General features: G+C 40.8%; 1 protein-coding gene across 1 annotated transcript; it reads left to right on the top strand.

Annotated features, from left to right (window-relative positions):
• Positions 1-284: 284 nt before the first annotated feature.
• EHD4 (EH domain containing 4) lies at positions 285-24,749 on the top strand (the record flags this gene model as incomplete). Its single annotated transcript, XM_035895741.1, is given in 7 exon segments — positions 285-317; positions 319-357; positions 359-597; positions 5,497-5,594; positions 14,085-14,497; positions 19,299-19,463; positions 22,034-24,749. Coding segments are annotated over 7 exon segments (1,524 nt in total), but the record flags the coding sequence as incomplete, so codon positions are not given.
• Positions 24,750-25,040: the final 291 nt, after the last annotated feature.

Here is a 25,040-nt window from a genome sequence, read left to right as displayed (position 1 = left end):
CTCATGTGCTGTTTCAAACCACTCCCTTTTAGTACCAGCAGCACTTGTATGGGCTTGAAAACACAAACAAAGCGGCAATATCTTGTAGTGTAACCTGCAGCACTGGGATGGCTGGTGAAGCACCCACTTGAGTAGTTCATGTGCTGCAGTTGAGGGAATACTTCCACCCTGTTTTTGTAAAGGGATTTACCTTCTCCTTTTATCTAATTGTTGTGAAAAACTGGAATTCAGTTGTGATTTGTTCCCCTCCTCTCCCCCCACAGTTAACAGAAATAACAAAATGCAGGAAAAATGTAATTATATTATTCTAGAGGGTGTTATATCCTTGGGAATTTTTAAGCAAATTGGAGGTATTTCCTTTTGTTGTAGTTCCACGTCATTCATTCTGTTACTTTGTGTTCTTGTGTTCTCCATCTTTAGATACCTGCTCGAACAAGACTTTCCAGGCATGCGGATTGGTCCAGAGCCTACCACAGATTCTTTTATTGCTGTGATGTATGGAGATTCAGAAGGAAGTGTTCCTGGAAATGCCTTAGTTGTTGATCCTAAGAAGCCGTTCCGCAAACTCAGCCGCTTTGGAAATGCTTTCCTGAACAGGTGAGATCTGTTTGCTTGCTGTCTTTTGATTTTTATGTTTAAATTTCTACTCGATGCCATCTTCAAGCATTAGTGTTTTTTACTAAGTTTATTTTTCTGCTGTATTTGTTTTCAACAGCATGGAATAAATATTCAAATACAAGCAGGAGCGGTGGCAGTTCAAGCGAATTAAAAATAAAAAGCAGCACGAGGTAGGGTAGGTCTAGCATAGAGCTGTGTACACTTGGTAAAACTTTAAAAAATTTAAAAAGGTGAAGAGTGTTCGTATATATTCAGTTATCAGAAGAGAAGATTGTTGTTAAAACCAGTTCACAGAAAACTGCTGAAACGCTCCACCAGGTAACTTGTTTGTAAGGCATTACACCAACTAGAACGCAAGATCATTTTGGGCACAAATTTCCCTGCTCAGTAAAACTGGGAGATAAATACTATTATTAAAAACTACCATCCAAAAAAGGAAAATACCTTTTCCCTTTGATGCTGTCTTGTTCTATTACACTGGTCTCACCTGAGGTCTTGGTATATTTCCTTAAAGTTGTGAATTGCTAGGATATGTAAAAAGGTCCACAGGAATAGAGAACATTTGAATATGCCTTCTGGATAAAGTATATCTTCAAGCTGTTAAGTGTTTAATTTTAACTAGCTGGCCCTCAAGCAGTCCCATAGACTGGGATGATAGCATTAGCTTCTGGATGGCTGCTGGGTATTTGCAAAAAGGGGGGAGTTGTTTAGGGGCTGTGAATATTGCCATGGGTAACTTAAGTAGCAGGCTAAATGTTATTAATAACTTTGTCTGCATTGCGTGAGCAATCACCTTGTTTTCTTCCTGTATTTGATGGTGGCTTGACACGGCAGCCTGGTTTTGCAAGCCAGTTAATCTAAATTGTTTCTCTTTTAACAATAAACTTTCCTGTTTGGCTGATAAACACTGGCTATATGTGTTAAAAGTTCATCATGTACAGTCTTATCTCTCACTGTGCTTATTCACAGAAGAAAGTTTGTAGCTGCTTACAGTTGGCTTGGCTGTCACATTGTTGAGAGATAAGAATATGTGATGTGGGAAGCTGCAGTCAAGTCCCATTTTAAATAACAATTTTGTGGTCCAAGACCTCTTTCTGTGAGATTATTGGCTAAGTCTTGCCCTCCAGATCACTGTTCTGTTCCTCTCTTGCCCCACCATTGTGCTCCCCTTACTATGAACAGTTAACATAATTATACTGTAAATAGTATTTTGCACAATATTCCAGTATTGACACAGAACACGTAATGCTACTAAATGTTTGTTTGGATGAATGGGTTGCATAGTTTTTTGGCTAAGTCATGTATCTAGCTAATTGTTTCAGATCCTGAATCTTAGACAAGCAAGATTATTTGCTAGCTCAGAAGATGTACATCCAAAGTAACAGACTAAATTATTCCAGTTCTTTTGGTGACGGTGGTACTGTTATATTGCAGCGCTGTAAGCAACCTTATCTTCTTCAGCTTGCACATTTGCTCCTTAGTTTTGCAGCAGAGGTCTAGGTGCTTATATTCCCCTAGCACCACACTTGGTCTGCTACTTTGATCATATTGCTCCTTTTTCAAAACTGTCAACTCATTTCTCTTTTTCCTGCTTTACCTCGTTGAAAATGTCGTAGGCCTTATTTCAGTATCTTTGAGTAACTTCTCCCAGTTGTCTTTACCTATGTATTTTGCTTTGCTGTATTTTGCAGTATTACATTTTTCACTCCTGTCTTAATATATTTAATGTATTTCTTTCTACTTCTCTCTCACCACCTCACCCCTGCTTGCTTGCCTTTTTTTTTTTTTTTTTTTTTTAATGAATTCACAATTCTAGTGTTTTGGTTTGTGAAAAAATTAAGGTACTACTTTTACAAGGCTATGGATGCTGAAGGACTGTGAAGTCAAGCTCTCTTTGCATCTAAATGTAACATGAAAGAAATAGTGACTGAGGTAATGGAGAAACTAAAAACAAACAAGAACACAGTAGCACAATCAAGGGTTGTACTTACTAATTAGCCTCATTAATTTATTGATGTTACCTTGCCTCTTTTTTCCATGACCCCTTCTTATTTCTCCCCATATTTACCTGCTTGTGATAGATGTCTCTGTAAGGCTCCTGAGTGTAGAAACTTGTCTCATTTTTCCTGTGTACTTTTAAGGAAGGTTGGGGTTGGGGAGAAGGGGCTGGGGACAGGACCTAGTGTGCCCTTGGATGCTGGTTAAAGTAAGCGAGGAAAGAATATTGCAGTATACCAGAAGATCACAGAAATAAATTGGTGCTGCTGAGAAAAACCACGTGGTCCTGCTCTATTTTAATGGGTATCTGTATGGGCACAAAAAGGAGTATAAATTCTTACTAGATTCTCTGAGTCATCCAAAGTTAATTTTAAAAAAAAAGTCATCAGGTGACTGCAAGGTGGTTCATTTCATTTTTGCAAATGATGTAACTTATTTTTGCAAGGGTAATCTAATATTGCTGCTTTTCTTTAACAATAGTTTTATAATATGAAAAGCATGACAGTATTGAAGGTCTAATGTGTCATAAGAAGTTAGTCATTCACACTACTATTTTTGTAACGCTTTTTTGTGAAGGTCTGCCATTTAGGTAGGTACTATGTAGTTTTGTTTTTTATGATGCAGCACTTAAAAAATCACACTTCATGCAGGTCATGTAAGAAACAGTCGTTCAGAACCAAGTCTCAATGTCAAAGAGATACTAAAATACAGCTGGCATTACTGTTTTAAGTTGACTGAAATACTGATTTGATGTAAGGTTTTTAACCCATCTCTTGTCTGTAGCTTATGGACATATTCTAAAAGCTACAGCCACTTAATTCAGAATTTATCCTTCTATTTCATATTCTTTTCCTATGTACTTTCATCCTCCCTTTGCCACTAATGACTGCTGCAAAGACTGCAGTGTCTTTACATTTCTGGGGCCTGTAGTTCTCTCTTCTTGCACAACCTTTCCCAGCCATCCCAGTTTGGGCAATGCCTAAGTCAAAACACTGCTGTATTGTTCAGCTGAAATAATGGTGCCAGTCTTCCTCTAAGGCCTAGAAACATCTCAGTGACACTAAACAAGTGCTGGGCTTTCTAAGGTTGGAATAAGGGGATAAGAAAAAACATACAAAAATTCAGTCTTCACGCTTCCAAATTTAGGAAAGCTACTTCATGTTGTACATAGTAGTGGTGTATTTTTTGGTAATGGTTGACATGGTCAAATGTATTTTCTTTGTTGCTTATGCACATCCGCTCTGCTTTAATGCAGTGTCTCCGTGAGGTTTTGGAAAGTTCAAAAAAATGTTATTTTATTCAGTGGTACCTTACTGCTCTTTGAAAAGCATCTCTTAAGCTAATAGAAAATTAGCCTTGGTGGAAGAGTTTGCTTCAGATATACAGTATTTTCTACACCTGGTGTTCCACTAAAAAAACCGCAAAGAACAAAACACAAACAGAAACACCAAACCAAAAAGGGTAGTGCTGTTTACATACCCTAAGCTTTTGTCAGGCCAAGATGGCTGCTGTTTCCTTATCCCCTGTTGGGTTTCAAGGGAGCGGCATAGCTGATGCTGCCGTTTCTGTTGTACCCAAGAAGGGGTGCTGTGTGCTTTTGTTACAGACTCGTTACTACAAGGTCACCTGAAAAGCAAGGTGAAGCGAGGTATAAGGATTTTTTTTCTTCTTGCTTTCCACTGAATCGTCTGTATCGTTGTCTGTCAAACAATAGCTTCCAAATTTTGATGTATCTTAAGTTTTGTATCTTATATTTGACTGGCTGAACTCTTCCTGACTCAAGATTATCTTTGGTCTTGGAAGTTCTAGTTTGACCTTGGGGTGGTTAAGCTTTGCTGTCTGTGATAGCCTGTTTCTTGAGGTTGTGTGTGCCTTCTAAAGTGATGGGTTGACGCGGGGTGGCCATCTTACAGCCTGAGCCTGCAGCTTAACCCTGTGCCAAGGCTGCCTGTGGGCAGCTTCACAGGAGGAGGGTAGCTGACACAGTGTGCTTGCTAGTACGGTCTTCAGCTGCTGCCCGATAAGAAGATTAAACTCTTATGCAAATCTCTTAAAGGCAGTTTATGATGAAGGGACGTGAAGTACTTCAATCATGAACCATCCCAGAAGCATCCGAGTAGCTTGGATTTAGCACACCAAGTGTTCTGCGCGACTCTCAGAGGCCTTGTGAATTATTTATTTTTCATAATACCACCATTGAATTTGTCTCCTGTCGCAGGGGCAGGAGGTTATTGTTTGGTGCGTGCTGTGTGTAACGTGAACTCCTCGTTCTGGCAGTGTGAAAGCTTTTGCTCGGTCTGTGGGAGAAATACTCTCGTTTTCAGTGCTCTGCAAGCCCCACCTAAGGGAAGGGTGGTGGGTTGGAGATGGGAACTGTTCAAATGCTGCCAGAGCAGGCGAGAGGGTGACTTGCCAGTGACTGGAATATAAACATATCGTCAGTATGGCTTTCTGCCCGCTTCTCTTTTCTCTTGAATCTCTTTGAATTTGGGCAAAAGTTGGAGTAGATGGATTGTTTCTTGTGTATACAAATTTTGGTCCTAACAAAATGTTTCTTTTATGGAGTCTTTTTCATCTTGCATATATGGCCCATGTTGTCAGGTCTTGCAAAATTTGGAATTTTATCAGCACTTAGACATATGGTTTTACAAGGGTTTCCTGTGTTTTCTTTTTTATGACAAGCTCTGTTTACATTTTGTTTTCTTAAACATGTATGGTTGCCAAACATAGGGGTTCATTAGGACTTCAGAAACTCTTTTTTTAAAAATCTCACTTGACTCTTTCTAAAAGCAGATAAATAAAGGGGAGCTCTCAAGAGACAATCTACATGTGAGCTAGAGCTATTGCTAATGTTTCTTTTTTCCTCCTCCTTTCCTACAGGTTTATGTGCTCTCAATTGCCTAACCAGGTACTGAAGAGCATCAGTATCATCGACAGCCCTGGCATTCTCTCTGGTGAGAAGCAGCGCATCAGCAGAGGTGAGTTGCAGGGCTTGAAAATAACCAAGCTCACTGTTTTTGCTGTACTGGACAAGTCGTCATACTGATCTGTTGAGGGCCTGTTTTCGTGGTATTGAGTGGTGGTGTGTCCCAAACTTCCTTATTACAGGGCCTATTAAACCCATATTTTAAGGCTGGATGGAGGGTTTGGATTTTTTTCTCTTGAAAACTGGTGGGGTTGGGATTTCTATCATCCTCCTGCTATGGCTGCATGGTCTGTTGACTGATAAGTGCTTTGAAGCTCCTGAGAAAAAGTGTTATATATACTACTGAAGTTCATGAATAAAGAAATATTTCATAATAGCTATAGTTCTTCAAGCTGCTCATGTTTAAAAACTGAGGGGGTTGGGCTATAAAGAAGGTGCTTTTATTGTAGGCACAGCTGCTGTAATATGGTTTTCAGTCAAAAGAGTTAAGGTGGCAACAGGAAGAAGGAATGAGAATGTTTTTAATAAAACTAAAATTCTGCATAAGAATAGAACACTGTTCTTAACATGCTGTTTAAGAAATTAGCCTGTCTTTGAGAAACTATTAAAACAAAACAGCATAATGTTAATAACTTTCCTCGTTGTTTCCTTCAGCTGCATTTAAGTGCATGTCAGAGATTTCTGTGGAGTTGCAAATGGTAGTGATCTAGTGTGTGGCTTATTCTGCGCTCTGTTTTCAGACCTTTGCTTAAGAAAAGGAAACTTATGTGTTTCGTGTCTGTGCGAGGGGAAATAATCAGTTCTTTGACATATCAACCTGGGATTTTTTGAGGAAACCCTGGAATGATCACAATGTGACAGCTGTGCAACCATAGTCTTGTCTCTATGTTGCACTGACAGAACAAGAGGCTAACTTCTTAGGACTGCAATCTGAAGTATGCTTGCTTAGGAAACTGGTCTACTAGATGTTTCTGGATTCTTTGTTCAGTGACAGAATGTGGTTTTTTTGGTCCTCATTATTGCTCATACAGTCACGTAAAGCATTCATCATGGGGAGAGAACTCTGTTTCCCTATATGTGATATACTGGTGAACTAGTAATGATGAACAGCATGAGTGCTCTACACCTGTGCAAGCAAAGCAAAGGTTGTGAAACCAGATGAGTAAAACAAATACTGCATGTTGGCACTCTAGGCAGAAATAACCAAGTGTACAACTAACATTCTTTAATCCTGAAAAATCTTCTCATAAGATGTCTGCAAAATGGTTAAGTCTCAGTTTACACAGAGTCTGATAAAATCAAAGATGGTCTTAAATCTCCTACTTCTGCTTCTCTGTTGTGGATTCCAGCTCCCTTTTTCTTCCACCGACAAAAGTTAGGCGCATCTTTCTTCTCTCGCTGCTTGTTAAATCAAGGGAAAATGATGTCTGGCATCATTCAAGCGTCTGTTGCCACTTAACAGTATGGAAGTGAACATGAAATAAGCAGAAAACTAGAGCATCACATTAATGTGGCACTGAAAAAGCGAGCAATTGTGTGACAGAATTCAACACCATTAGGGATTGCTGTGGAAGTCCCAGGCTTCCTGTGCGGGACAGAGTTGTGTTTCAGTCCAGGTTATGTTTCACTGGTAGTTCTGTGTTGCTTAAAGGACCATGGCTCTTCACTGCCATCTAGAATTGCTCTTGTGACTTAATAAAACACACGGCTGTTGTTCCTTTATTGTTCAGAAACTCTGTTTTCTTATGGTATGTGCCTTATCAATTGTTTTGATAGCCTAGCTGGCCTGCCCTTTGGTATGGTAGACTTTCACCTATGTTGATAAAGCTCAGTCATAACCTCAATCTCTTACCTGTTTCACAGGCTTTAACTTGACTAGTTTGCATATCATGAATTTTTTTTCAATGTGTCTTGAATACATAACTTGGCATAGTTCTTTTATCACAGATGTGGTTCTCCTGTATGTTGTTTAGCTTTAAGCAGTGTGGTTGTACCATAAATAAGGTTTTGGGAGTCAGCTTTAGAGCACTGTTCTCTCCGTGCCCCAGGTTCGCAGGGCAGCTGCTGCCAAAGTTTAAGGTTTCATATACTTGGGCATCTCCATACATGAAGTACCTACAGGTCACTGTATGGACCTATTGCATGCTCTTATGATTAGGCAATACTGTGCTCACCCATGTCTGAAATACTGGCTAGTCAGATAAGTTTCCTTTTGGGCTGTTTATGCAGTTTCTGTACAGGTGGTTTTGTGGAGGACAGACTTGACTTGTCCCATGGTGCTGCACGCAGCACAGCCTGTCTGACCTGCTTCCTGAAGGAGTCGGGCAGACTTCAGCATACTTACACTACAGGTCTAATTCAGCACGTTTCGAAGTTGAGTTGCTTAGATTACTTTTTAAATCACTGTGTGCAAATGTAAGCAGGATTCTATAAGATGTTTTCTGCTGTCCCTAAATGTGTCTGTCGGAGAAGGTTCTGTTTTTACACCTTCAGACCAGCAAAGTGGGGGTTTTTTGTGGTGTTTTTTTTTTCCTACAAAATGTGTGTTGTTACCCCTTAAATTCTCTGGCTGCTTCTCACTGAAAAAGGTTGCAGCTGGCGTGCTTCACTATGGGAACTGCCATTTCCTTTCACGGTGAAGGTGATCACAGACTTAAATGTAGGGATGCTTTCCTGTGCTTGCCAGGAGAGCTCTAAGTATACAGGGTGATTCTTCAGAATTTCTTTTTCTGACAAATTCACAATTTTGTATTTCAAAATTTTATAGTTCAGCAATTTTTTAAGCTTTTGATTTCTTTCTGTTTCTCCCTTAAACTTTTATTTTTCTTGCAAATTTTGCTGTTATTTTTGAAATAATATATACAAGATGAGATTTTTCATAATTCAGTAATGGAATATGACATTTAACACCTGATAAGTATTCTTGGATGCTTTCTATTCTGCACGTTATTGTTGTCTGTTCTTATCTGAGGTTTTTAAACTACCTTTCCAGAAGTTTAGCTTGTTTCTAACATTGGTGAGCAGGAGTTCTTATTGGTGATGTTTTAATGTGTTTGATAGAAAAATAACATTACAGGACCTCAGTGTAAAACCTTCACTCCTTGCTGTTGGTGTTTTTTTTTCCATTTTCCTGTGAGCAACTGCTTAACTGTTTACCTATGTAAATGGCCAAAACCAGACATAACACCTGCATAATGATAGAATTGATAGAATTTGACAGGTAAGGTGAAGCCTTCTGAGATCAACAAAGCAATCAAATGTGAACTTTCAATTTTAAAATGCAGGAAAACGGTAAAGGGACTATGTAAAAATACAGGATATGCACTATTTCCCATGTTTTATTTGTAACTCTGGAAAGCATCCAGGCTGATCACTTTCTGAAGGGCCAAAAATATACACAGAATGCAACATCCAAAGCTATCTCTGTTCATACACCTCTCCTGCTCCTGTGGTCGGCAGGAGGATGTGCCAGAAGCTTCCTGCCTGTCAGTTCAAGGGCTGTGTAAGTGGCTGGAGGAGAACATGCAGACGTCTGCCAGCATTGTTCCCAGTCAGGCAATGCCCGTCCTGCTGCTGCTTCTGCAGCATCACTGGTGACGTTCACAAAGCGCATGTCAGACAGAAATGTGCGTACGGTCTGCAAGATTTGGAAGGGACAATGGGCGTAAGGAGGAGGAAGGAGAAGTAATGTCTGGCAGGGTGTGGGGAGGAACTGCTGTTAGGAAGGGAGGGGAGGTTAGGTTCATGATTCATGGAATCATAGCATCTTTAAGGTTGGAAAAGACCTCCAAGATCATCAAGTCCAACTGTCAACCTAACACCAGCATGCCTACTAAACCATGTCCCAAAGTGCCACTTCTACACATTTTTTGAACATCTCCAGGGATGGTGACTCCACCACTTCCCTGGGAAGTCTGTTCCAATGTTTGACCACTCTCTCAGTGAAGAAATTTTTCCTAATATCCAACCAAAACCTCCCCTGATGCAACTTGAGGCTACTTCCTCTCACCTGTTACTTGGGAGAAGAGGTCAACCCCCACCTTGCTACAGCCTCCTGTCAGGCAGTTGTAGAGAGCAATAAGGTCTCCCCTCAGCCTCCTCTTCTCCAGGTTAAACAATCCCAGTTCCTTCAGCTGCTCCTCATAGGACTTGTGCTCCAGACCCCTCACCGGCTTTGTTGCCCTTCTTTGGACACCCTCCAGCACCTCAATGTCCTTCTTGTAGTGAGTGGCCCAAAACTGAACACAGTATTTGAGGTACAGCCTCACCAGTGCTGAGTACAGGGGGACGATCACTTCCCTACTCCTGCTGGCCACACTATTCCTGATACAAGCCAGGATGCTGTTGGCCCTCTTGGCCACCTGGGCACACTGCTGGCTCATGTATAGTTGGCTGTCAACCAGTACCCCCAGGTCCTTTTCCGCCAGGTAGCTTTGCAGCCACTCATCCCCAAACCTGCAGTGTTGCATGGGGTTGTTGTGACTGAAGTGCCGCCCCTCGCGCTTGGCCTTGTTAAACTTCATACAGTTGGCCTTGGCCCATTGATCTAGCCTGTCCAGGTACCTCTGCAGAGCCCTCCTCCCCTTGGGCAGATCGACACTCCCCCCCAATTTGGTGTCATCTGCAAACTTACTGAGAGTGCACTTGATCCCCTCATCCAGATCATTGATAAAGATATTAAACAAGACTGGTCCCAGAACTGAGCCCTGGGGGACACCACTTGTGACCAGCCGCTAACTGGATTTAACTCCATTCACCATGTTATTGAGTGGCATGAAGGCGAGGCTGTCAAGAAGTATGAGGAAAGACCTCAGAGGAAAATGGAGGGTAATATTGGTTAGCTTGCATTTTTAGAACTGGAGTTACTTAAATACAGGTAACTTTCTCAGTTCAATCTGGCTTGTGAGAATGTAGTCATGGATTAAGTAAGGCGATGTATATAGTTGCAGCATCATGTCAGGCTTTCCCTTGCAGTGAGACACTGCACGTTCTCCTTAGGATTAGTTCACCAGCAGGAGTGCAGTAAGAGTGTTATCCAGGAGTGCTGGATTGAGACAGGCTTTCATTAAAGGAACTGGAAACTTCCATCCCAGAGAGCAAAAAGGGCATCTTTCCATGTGGGACCGAGCTCCGTTTGAAAGCCTGGGAAGTTTAGATGCTCACCTGTGGCAGAGCATTAGAAGAACAGGACATTGGGCAGGGGGGTGAAAGGCTGCTCTTGTCCACGTCCAAATTCTGTGTATGGCCGGTGGGATCACTCCAGCACTCTGCCCACCCCTGATGCATCTGGTAAGTGGGTACCATTCTCTGAGCTTGCAGGCTCTTCGCTGCCGCATTTGTCTGAGAGGTGCCACTCCTCTGCTGTGCCAGTAGTGCCAGCCCCAGGGGTGCAAGGACTGGGCGCTCTGCCTGTCTGTGCTCACAGAGGGTAGATTGAGCCTGTCAAGCCTCCCTGATTGTTTTCTGAATTGCAAAAGCTTTGGGAGGTGGTATTAGAGTAAGTTGGAAATTATTTACCTTGGGCCCCCAAAGAAAAGCCTACTGTTTGTTTAATCCTTTATTACTAACTGGCACAGAAAATTGAACCATGCTCACGCTGCACGACTGCACAGCTGAATCTTCGAGTATGGCTGGTGGCTGTCATGCACGGGGCTTCCATTTTTCCCTGTGCTAATGACACATGAGAGCTCATGATCATTCCTCTCATCAGTATTTCCAGGGCTGGTAATCTCGTGCAGTTTCTCTCCAACCTTTTCACCTCGTTCGCATTGTTTCATTTTGTTCTCCTCTGTGGTCTCTGCTCTGCCTGTTACTGATGCCCGACAGCCACACCTCTGCCAGAAGCACCAGCTCGCTGGCTCCCTCCCTGCAGCTTGGGACGAGCTCAAGAGCTCTGCAGTGCTGCTGGTGCATCCCAGCTTTCCTCTGTCCCTTGACAGAGTAGAAAGGCGACTCGTGACTTTCTAATATGCATGTGCAAGTAGGTGTGACAGGATCTTAAATGCGTTGTCTCAGTGCTGAAATATTTAACCATATATCACTTCTCTGTAGTTCAGGTATACTCCAACATGTGACCACTGAATCTGTATATAAAATAGCAAAATGTTCTAATGACAAATTTTCATTAAAACAAAGAGATTTTTTCAGATTTTTTTATGAGGTCTTTCTAACCCATTTTCAACAAGCGACTTTCTCAAAGCAAATACTTCATTAAATTTAATTCAGATTACAAATAAGTTTCTTGCTAGTTAACATGTACTTGTTGACTGTACAATTGTTTTTTACAGTTCAAAATCCATCAAATGTGTGGTGGGAATTTATATTTTTACTTAACTAGCCTTATAAGTCACCTTCTCACATGCCCATTTGTGGAAAACTTAATAGAATTTAACTTGCTTCATTTTGCAATTTTATGTATTTCATTTTAAGCATATTTCCTTCTACATGAGTGAAGTCGGAACAGGTTATTGCGTAGCTCAGATTTGTGCAGCGTTGCAACTGTGTTGTGATGTGCAAGTGACATACAAGCTCTCGCTTCTCCCATTCTTGCTTGCTAAATTTTTATAAAGGTAAATTATTCATACTGGGTTTGATTAGATTGTTAGTGTAAAGTGAGACGGGTTCTCTTTCAGCTGTGTTTTGTGCAGCTTTCCTCCTTGCCCCCACCTTTCATCTCGCATTCAGCCCTTCAGGAACGGGAAAGGACATACCAGAGCAGCAGTATCTGGAAAGGGGCCGGATTTTGCATTCCTTACAAAGCAATCCTTTTCATGGGAATGGTTCTGTTGGCTTTTTTTGTATAGCCGGTTAATGAGTCTGACCTGCATCCTTTTGGATCCTATAACACCTTTTTAACATAGCCCTCTCCTTTAAGTTTGATGTGCCTGTGCTGGATTTTTAGTGAAGTTTTATGATCTCTTTTTTTGGGAGGGTGGAGGAAGACTGGTAACTGGAGACTTTTTTTTTTAGTATTAACTAGAATTTCTGGATTTTATTTCATATGCTATTTGTAATGTTTACACAAAAGATTTAAGACTGAGTTCTTTCCTGTGTTGCTAAACATGCACAGATATGCTCCATGACAAATCTGGAGTTCACCATTTTTTCCTGTTACTCTCACGTATGTCTGCTTTTCTTGATCTTGGCTCTAGTCAGGGTCTACTGGAAAGCAAAAAAAAAAACCCAAGCTGATTTGCTTTTGAGTTCCCTGTTAAAGACCAACGACTTGAAGGTATAATGAATAATGACTTGACCAAACCAGCATTGTTTTAAGGAAAGCTAAGCAATTCTACAGTGTCCCTATGCCCTTTTATTTTACTGTTTAAAAGATGCTAGGGAGAATGAGGAGTGGTGAAGTGTCTTTTGTATCTGGAGCAGGTGTATGAAGTATTTGGATAATTGGCTCATGTATGAGTAGTCTAAGTGGGTTTTCTTTGCTTGGGGGTTGGAGATTTAAAGGCTTATCTTGCACAGCTGAGAAATGACCAAAGACACCCTGGAGGACTCATGGGTGGTAACTGAGCTTTTTTTTTTTTTTTCCTATTGGCATGTAAATATATGCAGCTGGGAGCAAAACTGTTGATTCTGTTTGGGTTACTTTACACCAGTCCTTTCATTTTGACTGCTCCTTCTTTTACCTCTGATTTCTTTCTGAGAGGAAGAAGAGGGGTGGGATGTTGGCTCCCAGCTCATACCTTCCTGTTCCTTACTCAAACAAGATGAGTCACATCCACGCCAAGCCCAATGCCACATCACTAGTGATGAGACTTTGCGGATTAAATGTGTCACTTCTGAATAAGGAGATCCTGAATACTGTTTGTTGTGTGGATTAGGCACCAGCTGCACTTACAAAACTGTTCAGGCAGCTGCTATGAATAGGCTTTCTTTTAGAACATCAAGAAGGTTGTTTCAGATGATCAGAAAGGTCACTGCTTGTGTTTTGTAACCTATCATGTCCCCAGAGCATCAGCAACACAGGCACATTACTTGTAAAGTGGATCTCTGAGTCTGCTGTGGCAGAAACAAAAGCAAGTGTTGCAATGCAAAGAGAGATGAGTTTGGAAATGGTTTTAAAATCCAAATATTTTCGGTTGCTGACAATGCTGCACCCACTCTATTCCTCGTTAGGACAGATAGGCAGTGCTACCAAAGTGGCCAGTGTTAACGGTGATGAAGAGCACTTGTGATGAGAGCCCTGCAGACCTGCTTAGCTTGGACGCGCTGCTGGAGCCAGAGATCCTGGGAAGAGGCAAATGTGGGTGTGAGATGGATAACTTGACAGCGGCGCAAAAGATGGCGATGTAAGAGATGGATGGCAGGGTTGAGAGAAAGGCAGTGATAAAAACAAAAGGCAGTAATAGTGAGACCAGTGTAAGGAAATGTAGTGTACAGTTGTCCTGACCTCACTGTCCGCAGATGCTCCCCTCCAGGTGGTCTGTCCCCCAGGTAGATGCTATGATCCCCTTGTTCTATATCCCCAGCCCTACCTACCTGAGACTTGCTTTTCTGAACGTAGGACTGTAATAGTGTATTCTTCCTTCAGGCTACGACTTCTGCCAAGTCCTCCAGTGGTTTGCTGAGAGAGTCGACCGTATCATCCTCCTTTTTGATGCCCATAAGCTGGATATATCTGATGAGTTTTCAGAGGCTATTAAGTCATTCCGTGGCCAGGATGACAAGATTCGAGTGGTGCTTAATAAGGCTGACCAAGTGGACACACAGCAGCTGATGAGGGTCTATGGTGCTCTCATGTGGTCCCTGGGAAAGGTGATCAACACCCCGGAGGTGCTGCGGGTCTATATTGGCTCCTTCTGGGCCCACCCTCTCCAAAACACAGAGAATCGAAGACTCTTTGAAGCCGAGGCACAGGATCTTTTCAAGGATATCCAGAGTCTCCCACAGAAGGCTGCTGTGCGGAAACTCAATGATCTCATTAAGAGGGCAAGACTTGCAAAGGTAAGAAAAGATTAAAAAAACCTAAATTAATTGAATGAGCAGTCTATTCTGTTTCTTTCAGTGTGTCCTTTTTCACCTTTCCCAGTGTTTCCCTACCTGTAAACTGTGTGCTTTTCAGCAAATAGATTGAATTGTCAGTTTTTCAAGGAAGAGGTAGCCGCTCAGGATATAGAAGCAAGTAGGAGGAAATCAGAGACTTGCACTGGCATACCTTCCTAACTTTAGAGAAGGGATTTGATGCTTTTTAGGCCACTAAAGCTATTGTTTGCTTGCTAGAGGAGTTAAATTTTTTTTTTTAACACTGTGAAACAAAGTAATCTTAGTGTTACTTTTTGGAGATAAACTTTTTTTTAACAATAGCTGGTATTTAGAGAGCACAAAAAAAAAAGAAAAAAGAGGGGCAAAGACCACAACCAAAACTATTCACATACTGCCTTCCATATGCTTTTTTGCATGTTAATGCCTAAATGTATACTGTCAATCATCTGCTGTGGAAAAACACTTTGACTGAATACATTTATGTTATACCCTGGAACACAAGACTGAACAAAAGCCTCACTCGTGCTGAAGCACAGGTACTGATGAATTGGTGAGGCGCTTGCACTTTAGATTGAAACTCTTGAGCCTCTCAGATTACATCCTCTTCATTCCTAGTCAGAGACGCATGGGTGATACAGACTTTGTGTGGTCATATCCAGAAAAACCCACCTCTCGTTACCCAGGAATAGGAGTTAAGTGCCCCACTGTAGGTGGCCCCTGTCACTGCTCCCCTTATTTTTGGCTCTGGAGGAGCGCATGCACTGTGAGCAACTTGCAGTCCCCAACTAGTGTGCATTGGACAGGCTGCGTGTGACAGCACTGTGACTGTCTACAGCTGACTGGTGAAAACCTGTTGAGTTTTTTTGATAGGTCTCTAATTAGCTTTGATGAATGAGTGGATGTAATGGTAAAGCTTTGTGAATTACCACCAAGTTTTAATTACCTGTTTGTAAAACCTTCTGGTTATCTTTTAACACTAATCTTCAGGCTCCCTGCTTAACAACGCTACCTTCATCTGTCCTTTCTTCTCACAGCCTGACTAGAATGAGCTTTGGTTGCAACCTGAAATACTTCTTTGCCTGTTTCTCTGATTCTGGAGTGAGTTTCTTTTACTGTAGCACTGCAGCTGCTGTTTTGATAAGAGTTAAAAGCACTGCCAAGCTTCTTGTTGCTTTGAAAAGCTCAGTGAATGCAAAATGAAAATTGGTGATTCAATAATTATGATTTGTTGTTTGGAAAATTGAATAAGAAGGAAAACTAACCTCAGAAATGCTGGGGAAAGCTGGTGAGACCAAACAGAAATTCTAATTTCCTATGCAGTTATCAAACAGAATGTGAGGTAAGTTAATGCAGTTGTCTTAGAACACATTTTATGTGGAATTCTAGGCAAAAATCAAGAGGATTTGCACTTACATTGTTATAAAAAGTCATGTGGGGATGTATACTTCCTATGTTGGCTTAATTAACTCTCTGAATATAATGATACACTTGAAGGGTTTTTTGTGGCCTGAGCTTTAGGGCACCCTGTAAGCAGTTGCTTCTTTGCAAATTCCATTTAAAATCACATTCCTGATGATGTCATGTTAAAAGTTGCTATGATCTCAATCTGTCTTGTGGATGTTGTTGGCAGCTTTTTGCTTTCATTTGTTATAGTCATTTTGGAAGTGGGAAAGTGTCAGATAGATCATCTCTAGGTGTTTTTATGTAATGTAAAACAAATATGGGTAAAGGTGAATACAAAATACAACGCTCACAGGGCACGCTGATTAGACAGCTATGGAAGGAAGTAAACTGTTTATGCAGGAAAGCAGCAATGTAATTTTTCCAGACTCGTCTTTCTATCTTCCAAACTGAACTTAAACGTACTGACACGCAAAAATATTTTTTTTACAGCATTGCATGATATTTTTTTTGTCCTATTTCTATGCCACTCTGTTCTTAATCTCTTCATGTACAGTAACCAGAATCAAACTGTTAACTTGCTGTCAAATTTGGGCATTAGTATTTTTTTTTCCTTTCCTCTGTGACTCAACTGTTCTTATCTACAAGAAACACATGTGCATACCAGCAGAGCTTCGACCCCTTAGTATACACACGTGAAACTGTTAGTGCTTGTGAACCATAAACATAATTTTTCTGGGTTTGCTAGAAGTATTATTGTAAGCATAAGATCCGTAAAACGCCTTACAATTATTTATAAACCCTCATAGAAATATCCTTGTTGAATTATTTCTGTCATTCTGGAGAAATATTCATATCTACCCTGTTAGAAAATTTCATGGGTTTATGCAGGAACACTGCTTCTTTATACTGGGGTGGGTTTTTTTTCTCCTCTGTAGAAATCTAAATTAATCTGCAATTAAAATGCATGCACTCTTTTTAGATCTGAGGAAATGATGTTGTGTGAAAGTTGTGATCTTAAGACGTGCAAATAAAAACTGGTTACACCATTTTTCTTTAAAAACAAAGAGGGTTTTTTATTCCAGTTTCCAGTAAGTCTCCTAAATACGTAAGGAAAGGAATGGGAGAGCACTTCCCTGTACAGATTGTGTAAGGTTTGTACAGAATACTATAAGGCACATTCTGTTGTATTTTGGTAGGTATTAAGTATTACACTTGCACCACATCTGCTTAATTACTTTTTTCTACTGATGGGGTTTTTTTGTGGTTGTCTTCCCCCAGTCTTCAGAACTTCAGCTTTTTACTGCTAAAAGGTTTGATCGACATTCTTATTTTCTACCTTTTTTCCTGTGTGTGTGAAAATTGTAAGTAGTTTCTGTTCTGGGAACAGCTACATCCTTTTTTAATGAAGAATGACCTGAGTTCTGCAAAGATTTATCCTGTTGTGGAAGTCATTTGACTTCAGTGGTCCTGGACAGGTCAGAGCTTAGGAAATCAGTTTGATCACATCAAGTTGTGGTAGATGTGCATTGCTTCTAAAAGAAGGCTGCCCGTGCACTTCCCTCATGTGGGCAGAACGAGTGTCAGTGTCCACACAGTGAATTGGATAAGTGAACTCACCTCAGTTAAGAAGTGCAACCACTGTTTCTGTCCTGGACCAGATCATAGAATCATAGAATGCTTTGGGTTGGAAGGGACCTATAGAGGTCATCTAGTCCAACCCCCCCTGCAGTGAGCAGGGACACTGCTAACTCTATCAGGTTGCTCAGAGCCCCATCCAACATGATCTTGAATGTTTCCAGGGATGGGGCCTCCACTGCCTCTCTGGGCAACCTGTTCCAGTGTTTCACAACCCTTACTGTAAAAAGTTTCATCCTTATATCCAGTCTAAATCTGTCCTCTTTTAGTTTAAAACCATTACCCCTTGTCCTGTCACAGCAGGCCTTCCTGAAAAGATTGTCCCCATCTTTCCCATAGGCCCCCTTTAAGTACTGAAAGGGCTCAATAAGGTCTTCCCACGGTCTTCTCTTCTCCAGGCTGAACAACCCCAACTCTCTCAGCCTTTCCTTGTAGAAGAGGTGCTCCAGCCCTCAGATAACTTTTGTGGCCCTCTTCTGGACCCGCTCTGACAGGTTCGTGTCCTTCTTGTGCTGAGGGCTCCAGAGCCAGACGCAGGACTTCAGGTGGGGTCTCACCAGAGCAGAGTAGAAGGGTGGAATCACCTCCCTTGGCTTCCTGGCCACACTGCTTTTGATGTAGTTCAGGATATGGTTGGCCTTCTGGGCTGCAAGTGCACATTGTGAGCTCACATCCAGCTTTTCATCCACCAGTACCCCCAAGTCCTTCTCAGCAGGGGTGCTCTCAATCCCTTCATCCCCCAGCCTGTATTGAGGCCAGGGGTTGCCCTGACCCAGGTGCAGGACCTTGCACTTGGCCTTTTTGAACCTCATGAGATTCACACAGGCCCACCTCTCCAGCTTGTCCAGGTCTCTTTGGATGACACTCTTTGGAGATCACTCACTGTGTGGCCAAGCAGATCCTTTTGGTGGTGGGAGGGTGGTAAAGGGGAAGAGATGAAAGGTTCCAGGAAAGAGGGTGCATGGGCAGGACAGATGTTTTGATGGCAGTGCTGGATTATCTTGATCACGGCAGATGAGAAACTCTGAGCTCTGCAAGTATCAATGTGTTTTAGGACTTGTCATCCTAAATTGATGTCTTTCCTTATATGCTGGAAAGGCTCTGCTTTTCTCCCTCAGGCTTCATGATGCAGCCATGGCACATTGTTCTTACAGTATACTGACTGCTCTGTCATCTTCTGATAGCTGCATAAATATAGACTATAAGTACTCACTTTTCTGGGAGTAAATAGGTAGGAATGCAGTGTCACTTCAATTAGATAGCCCTGCCACTTAGCATATCTCGATTACTTGAGGAATTGAGCTTCCCACAATAATTGGCGAGGCAAATGGAGTTACAAATCTCTACCACTGAGACAGATGGACCAGTATGGCTGGTGCTCTGCATGTGATCCATGCATGTAGTGTCAGGACGTCGTTTTGGGGCCTTGCTTTTCCTCTCACTGTTGGTACTGATAGAGTGCTGTGCCATGCTTCTCCTTAAACTGCAAGTGTGCATCTGTATTTCTTCTAAATGTGTTTGCTTTCTCTCTGCCCCTCAAAGGAATGCTGAAAGCAACAAAAGCCAGTTGATAACTGTTCCAGAAACAATCGTTGATAATATCTTATCCTTGAGCTGAATAAGGAAACATACTGTTTCTGTTTCTTTTTATGACCTGGGTGAAGAACACTGATGTTAAGTATTGGTAAGCCGTAGGTTTGATTTCAGTTTTGCTTCTTCTTAGGTTCATGCTTATATCATCAGCTATCTGAAAAAAGAAATGCCCTCTGTATTTGGAAAAGAGAACAAGAAAAAGGAACTGATCAGCAGGTTACCAGAGATCTACATCCAGCTGCAAAGGGAGTACCATATCTCGGCAGGGGACTTCCCTGAAGTCAAAAAAATGCAGGTAAGATGACAGGTTACACTTCCACTGAAATAACACTAACTTTCTAACAGGGTTGCCAAATTAGAAAAGGTAGGAAAGGGTATCTCAGCATTATAGTTTAGGGTCTTCAGCAGTAGAGCAGCTGAAGTGACTATCAGTCGTGTTTGTTATGGGGTTAGCATGACTTGGAAGCACTGCAGAACAAAAAAAAATTGTTAACTTGCTTAATGTGCATCAACTGATACAAGACTATAGAAATTGCTGTAAGGAATCAGACCTTCTGTCATTCTAGTCCATATTTGGTCCCTCATGGCAGATTAGTACTAAAGGTTATGTGCAAATAAAATGGCAGGGGATGCTTACGGGTTAAGCTGGTTCTTGTTTTGTGACCTAAATGTGGGTATTATATTGGTTTTGTAATGCTATTGTATACTTGTGTAGGTGAAGATATCTTTAGTCACACATTATTCATTTTTACCCTATTCTGTTCTTGCTCTTACTGGAACTGTTTGCCAGTAAGTAATAAAGGCAATGTGTTACCCATAAAAGTCCAATTTAAAACCTATCTCTGGTGAAAATGGCACCTTTCAGTTTTTTCCTGTCTTTTTGAGCTTGTATCCCATGAAGAAGAGATAGAAGTTCTCAATTCATACTCTTATTGTTCATTTTTAAATACCTTTTGTCTCTTGTTCCTCTTTTGAACTTTATGCAATCTTACTACCAACTTTCTGTCACTTTCTCACCTTTTTATTTCTGTCCTCTGATTTGAGGTGAGTTGCTTAGAGAGTATCCTAGGGAAGAACAGCTAATGTTCTGTTAGCGATGCTTTTCAATTTATTCCTCAAGCCTCAATTTGCAACTTTTGGATCTCAGATCACAGGCTTCTTAAACGGCCTTTGAATTAGAAGATAATTTGGTTTGGAAGCCAAAGAACATGAGATGAGGAGCTTGGCTAGTCAGGAGTGTAATGGAGGATGTTTTCCAGATTGACACATGCATATCCTTCTGACAATTTATGCGGTACATTTACACTGCTAATCGTAAAGAGTGATGACTGGCTGATTAACCTATCTATAGGGATGCACGAGTTTCTTTTATGAACTAAAATATTTAACTTGGGAATCAATTATTGACATGATAGATCTCTTCATAGATGAAGCACAAGATATATTTCAGCTAGGATTTCACAGGGAGCATTGTTGGAAGGGTTTCATGAGTTAGGCTTTAAAAGGGGGTTGTGTGGAAAGAGGCGACTCTTTCTTCCCTTGCCACTTCTGTTGGTGATGCAAAATGAGAGAATGAGAGATGATCACTTGTCAGTTTGAATATCGAAACAAAATTTGAATGAAACTTTATCAAACTAATTACACATGTTGCTAAACCTCAGCAGCAGATGGCAGCAAATACGTACATGAGAGATCAGTCACTTCTGTAATAAGGAACAAAATAGCGAGAAAACAAATTGTGCCAAAACAGATAGCAGGTTTGACCTTTGCTTTCTAATATTTATTGCATATCATAAATTTATACTGATCAGTTGTTGTAAATCAGGTGATCATGTATAAATGTCACCTGAACAGAGTGATGGTTGGTGGCTGGTAGTTTTCCTCTAAGAAATCCAAAGTTCTGTGTGCATGGGCAAAGCCACCTGCCTGTGCTTCAGGTTTCTTGGGTTCATATCATTATAGTTCTGACATGTATGGGAGCAGCTCCCTGAGGTAATAATGCTATTTGTTAAAGCAGTTTAACACCATTTTGAGAGGGGTTTGGAGGGTGGGGGGGCGGCGGTTCTTTGCTTTTGTGGTTTTTTGTTTTGTTTTGTTGGGTTTTTTAACAGTTTCCACAGTAACACTTTCTTACTGGCTAGCATTTTATATGTAGAAATAATTTAATAATTGCCTAAAGCATTTTTAATCTTCCAATGCTCTGGTATAAAACATGCTTGGGCTTGTGTTGGAATAGCACATATCACCTAGTTAAACATCTTACTGAGCTTAGTAGGAGTTTATGTACAAGATGAAAGCTCATCAGGGACTGTATGACTGCATGAGTTCTGGCAGCACGTCTATAAAAAACAACTGCTGCTGCTGTTATCTCAAGTCTATCTGTCTTGGTAAAGGACACTTCTTCATGACCAAACCACAAACAAGAAGTTTAATCTATAAAATCAGATGAGTCCTGCAAACTCTTGGATTTATTTTTAACTTTAAATACTTGCATAAGTGCTAGCAGGACTGAGGACCTACTTGCATGGTTTCTTTGGTGTTTGGAAGAAAATCACCAAATGGGAAGTTATTGGGTAACATTCATCAACTACCATGTTTTTAGGCATTGCCATTTTGAAAATTGTATTTTAAATGTAATTTAATGGATGAGCTCATACACTGTTGCAAAATTGTCCTAGTGTGTTTGATCCATACATTGGGTGTATGGTACATATGTGTCAGCTTTGCTTCTCCTTCAAGAGGAGTTTCAGTTATAGAAACTGCTTCAAAAGGTAACATTATTTTAATTTGAAGCCCATTCTTTAACCTCTTCAATGTATTGGAAATGTTTCTAACTACTGTCACTGAAAACTTTGCCATTGACAGGAGCTGTTGGAGACTTGTGACTTCACTAAATTTCATTCTTTGAAACCAAAACTAATTGAAGCTGTGGATAACATGCTGGCCAACAAAATTGCCTCCCTGATGAGCATGATCAGACAGGAAGAGAGCAATATGCCCACAGAGATGGTGCATGGTGGAGCATTTGATGGCACCATGGCAGGACCTTTTGGCCATGGATATGGAGAAGGTGCTAAGGAAGGAGCCGATGAAGATGAATGGGTTGTTGCCAAAGATAAACCTGCTTATGATGAGATTTTCTACACTCTGTCACCAATCAATGGCAAAATATCTGGGATTAGTGCAAAGAAGGAGATGGTGACTTCTAAACTACCCAACAGCGTCTTGGGGAAGATCTGGAAACTTGCAGACTGTGATGGCGATGGCATGTTGGACGATGAGGAGTTTGCATTAGCAAAACATCTCATCAAGATTAAACTGGATGGATATGAACTGCCTGGCACGCTACCTTCCCACCTGGTGCCACCATCTCACAGGAAACCTTTCCAGACAGCAGAGTGAAAAATACAAGGAGAAGAATGAGGATTTTGGAAATCTTTCGACAAACGTGTTGAAACCACCAAAATTTGAAATTAGGCTTAGATACTTAAACCTCACAGTGCATTTCACGCAAGTTACTGAAATTAGAAGCATGGTAAGCAGGGAAACATTTGTGTAGCTGTCCCTGCTGACCTTCACTCAGACATGCTTATCAGAAGTGCCTTGTGTAGATCTATCGTAAAGTGAAAATGTTTTTGTAGTCCTGCTCCTATGTCTTGCTGCCTTTACAACCATACTGCAGAAAAGACCATGTGTAAAAATCACTGACGTTCACCAGACATAAATACTTATCAACCGTAAGTTTCTCCAAACTATTTCAAATAGCTCAAGAAAGCTCTAAATGTTAAATTCACCTGCCTATGCAAGGAACGTTTTCTATGCTAAAAACATACTTTAGGCATCGAGTGAATGTCAGCATCTCCATAGTTTAAGAAAAGGCTGATCTAAATGGAAATTTTATTTTTGTTCTTTTTATAATTTGATAGGGGGTTAGAAGAAGAGAGGAGAGTAATGGGAGAGTCTTTTAAGTGCTCAGAATGTGAGCAGACTTGTTTTTAAACTTTACTGATTATAGCTAGAACTGCAAAATATTAAAATGATTCTTTTAATCTGTCATCACTGTGTCCTGTTATCTGAAGAACTGCTTCTTCAGTTTTATACAGCACTATATACTTGGTATTATCATTAGAAGAACTGAACCTCCTTTGTTCCTTGGATTTGGAATTTCTTTTGAGGTTTCAGTTTAGCTGCTCTGCAGACAATAAATTCCTGAATTGTTCAAAGTGACAGCAGAATGTTTTCATAAGCTTAAAAAAAAAAAATTGCATTGCCATTGAAATCAAGCCTCACTTTCTGTTCAGAAAAGGTGCGTTGCTTAAAGTCAGCCTCTTCAAAGCACATCAAATTTTCTCGGGAAATTTTCATTGGTATTTAATTTCTATTTACAGGTAATTATATAGTTATCTCTCTATATTTTTTTACATGTAATATTTTTAAGAAAAGTTTTTAACTTTCTTTTGCTAACACGTAGCTGACAACCACAAAAGAGAGATTAGATTCCCATGGTGGCAGATTTGAAAGACAGGGAGGCTAACAGGAATCATTACATTGACTGTAATAAATGACAAACTGGTCCCTCCAGATATTATTTCTTTATTGAAAACAATCCCTGAAAGGAGTGGATGCTTAATAAACATTTGTTTTTCTAACAACATGATCAAAGTTGAACACATTGGCTGCTTACAACTGATTTTTATCAGTACCTTAAAAGAAGGCGAATTTTTGGCCCTGTGAACTTGAGTCTTACAGGGAGGGCCAGTTCTTTTCTAAAATCAAACTTGGCAGTCAGTTTTGCTCTCTGCCTGTGAGCAGGAATTGACTTGTATTCCATTTGTAGTATGAAATACCCTACATATCAAAGGTACTGTAGTCTTGAGCACTTTTTTCTTTGAGTCTCAGTAAGTGGTAGTAGTAGTGCCTTCTGAAACAGAGCTAAAGCCAAAAAGTGGTTTAGCATCCTTGCAGTAGGGGTGGGGAGGGAAGTAGTTTGGGTATTGTCTCCCAGTTAAAATTTTAGTCACACGTGTTCAGATTTATAGGTGACCTAAGAGCAGCCTTGGTTTCCTTCTTTCAAATCATGCACTTGTAGGTTGTCAGTCAGGTTTAATACTTCAGATCTTTCTGGACCTCTTATCTTTCTGCATCTGTTCTATTCTGATGTGAAATTACCATGAACTTTGCTAGGGCTCTACCATGAGAAAACAATGAAGCTATTTTAAGTAATGACACAAGAACACCTTTACCTTGCCAGGCTTCCAGGCCTGTGTCAAGGATATCCTGGCATAGTTAAATTGTTCTTGAGGACTTGCTTGGTTTTTTGTGTTGTTTTTTTTTAAATCTTAGGTTTTTCTCTTATTGTTCAAGCATACCGACTTTATTTCCTTTAGACCTAAATTAGGAGCCAAATTAGCCTTAGTGCATCTCTGTGCACTTTAGTAGAGCTGTGAAACTTGACCATGAGCCTACCTGTGACTGTACGTCTGCAGAGTAACTGATTTTCTATGTAATTTATTTTTGATGGAACCAAAAGTAGTCTATAGATATTGCAGGAGTTGTTAAAAAAAAAAAAAAAAAGCAGGCTGCAGAAGTAGTAATGTTTGCTTGTTTGTGTGTGGTGTCTGCAGTCGGTAACAAATTCATACACTAATGACCAACCTGACTACTGAAGGAAAGCCACCAGGAGAAGGCAAGCAAGCTTGTCTATTGTGACTACTGTAGTGTGGGCAAAGCTGAGAGGATCTGGGAAGTTGCTGATCTTCCGACTCTGTCTGCCTTACCTTGCTCTTCAGCAGCACAGGGTTCCAGGGGTGGACCCATGTTTGAGTCCCCACTGTGTGTAGCTTCCAGGGGTGATGCTCCAAATGCTTTGGAG

The sequence above is a fragment of the Egretta garzetta genome, unplaced genomic scaffold (assembly GCF_000687185.1).
Source record: "Egretta garzetta isolate BGI_Z169 unplaced genomic scaffold, ASM68718v1 scaffold526, whole genome shotgun sequence".
Classification (NCBI taxonomy): Eukaryota; Metazoa; Chordata; class Aves; order Pelecaniformes; family Ardeidae; genus Egretta; species Egretta garzetta.
The sequence above is the reverse complement of the archived record's forward strand: the minus strand, read 5'-3'. Positions and strand labels throughout refer to the sequence as shown.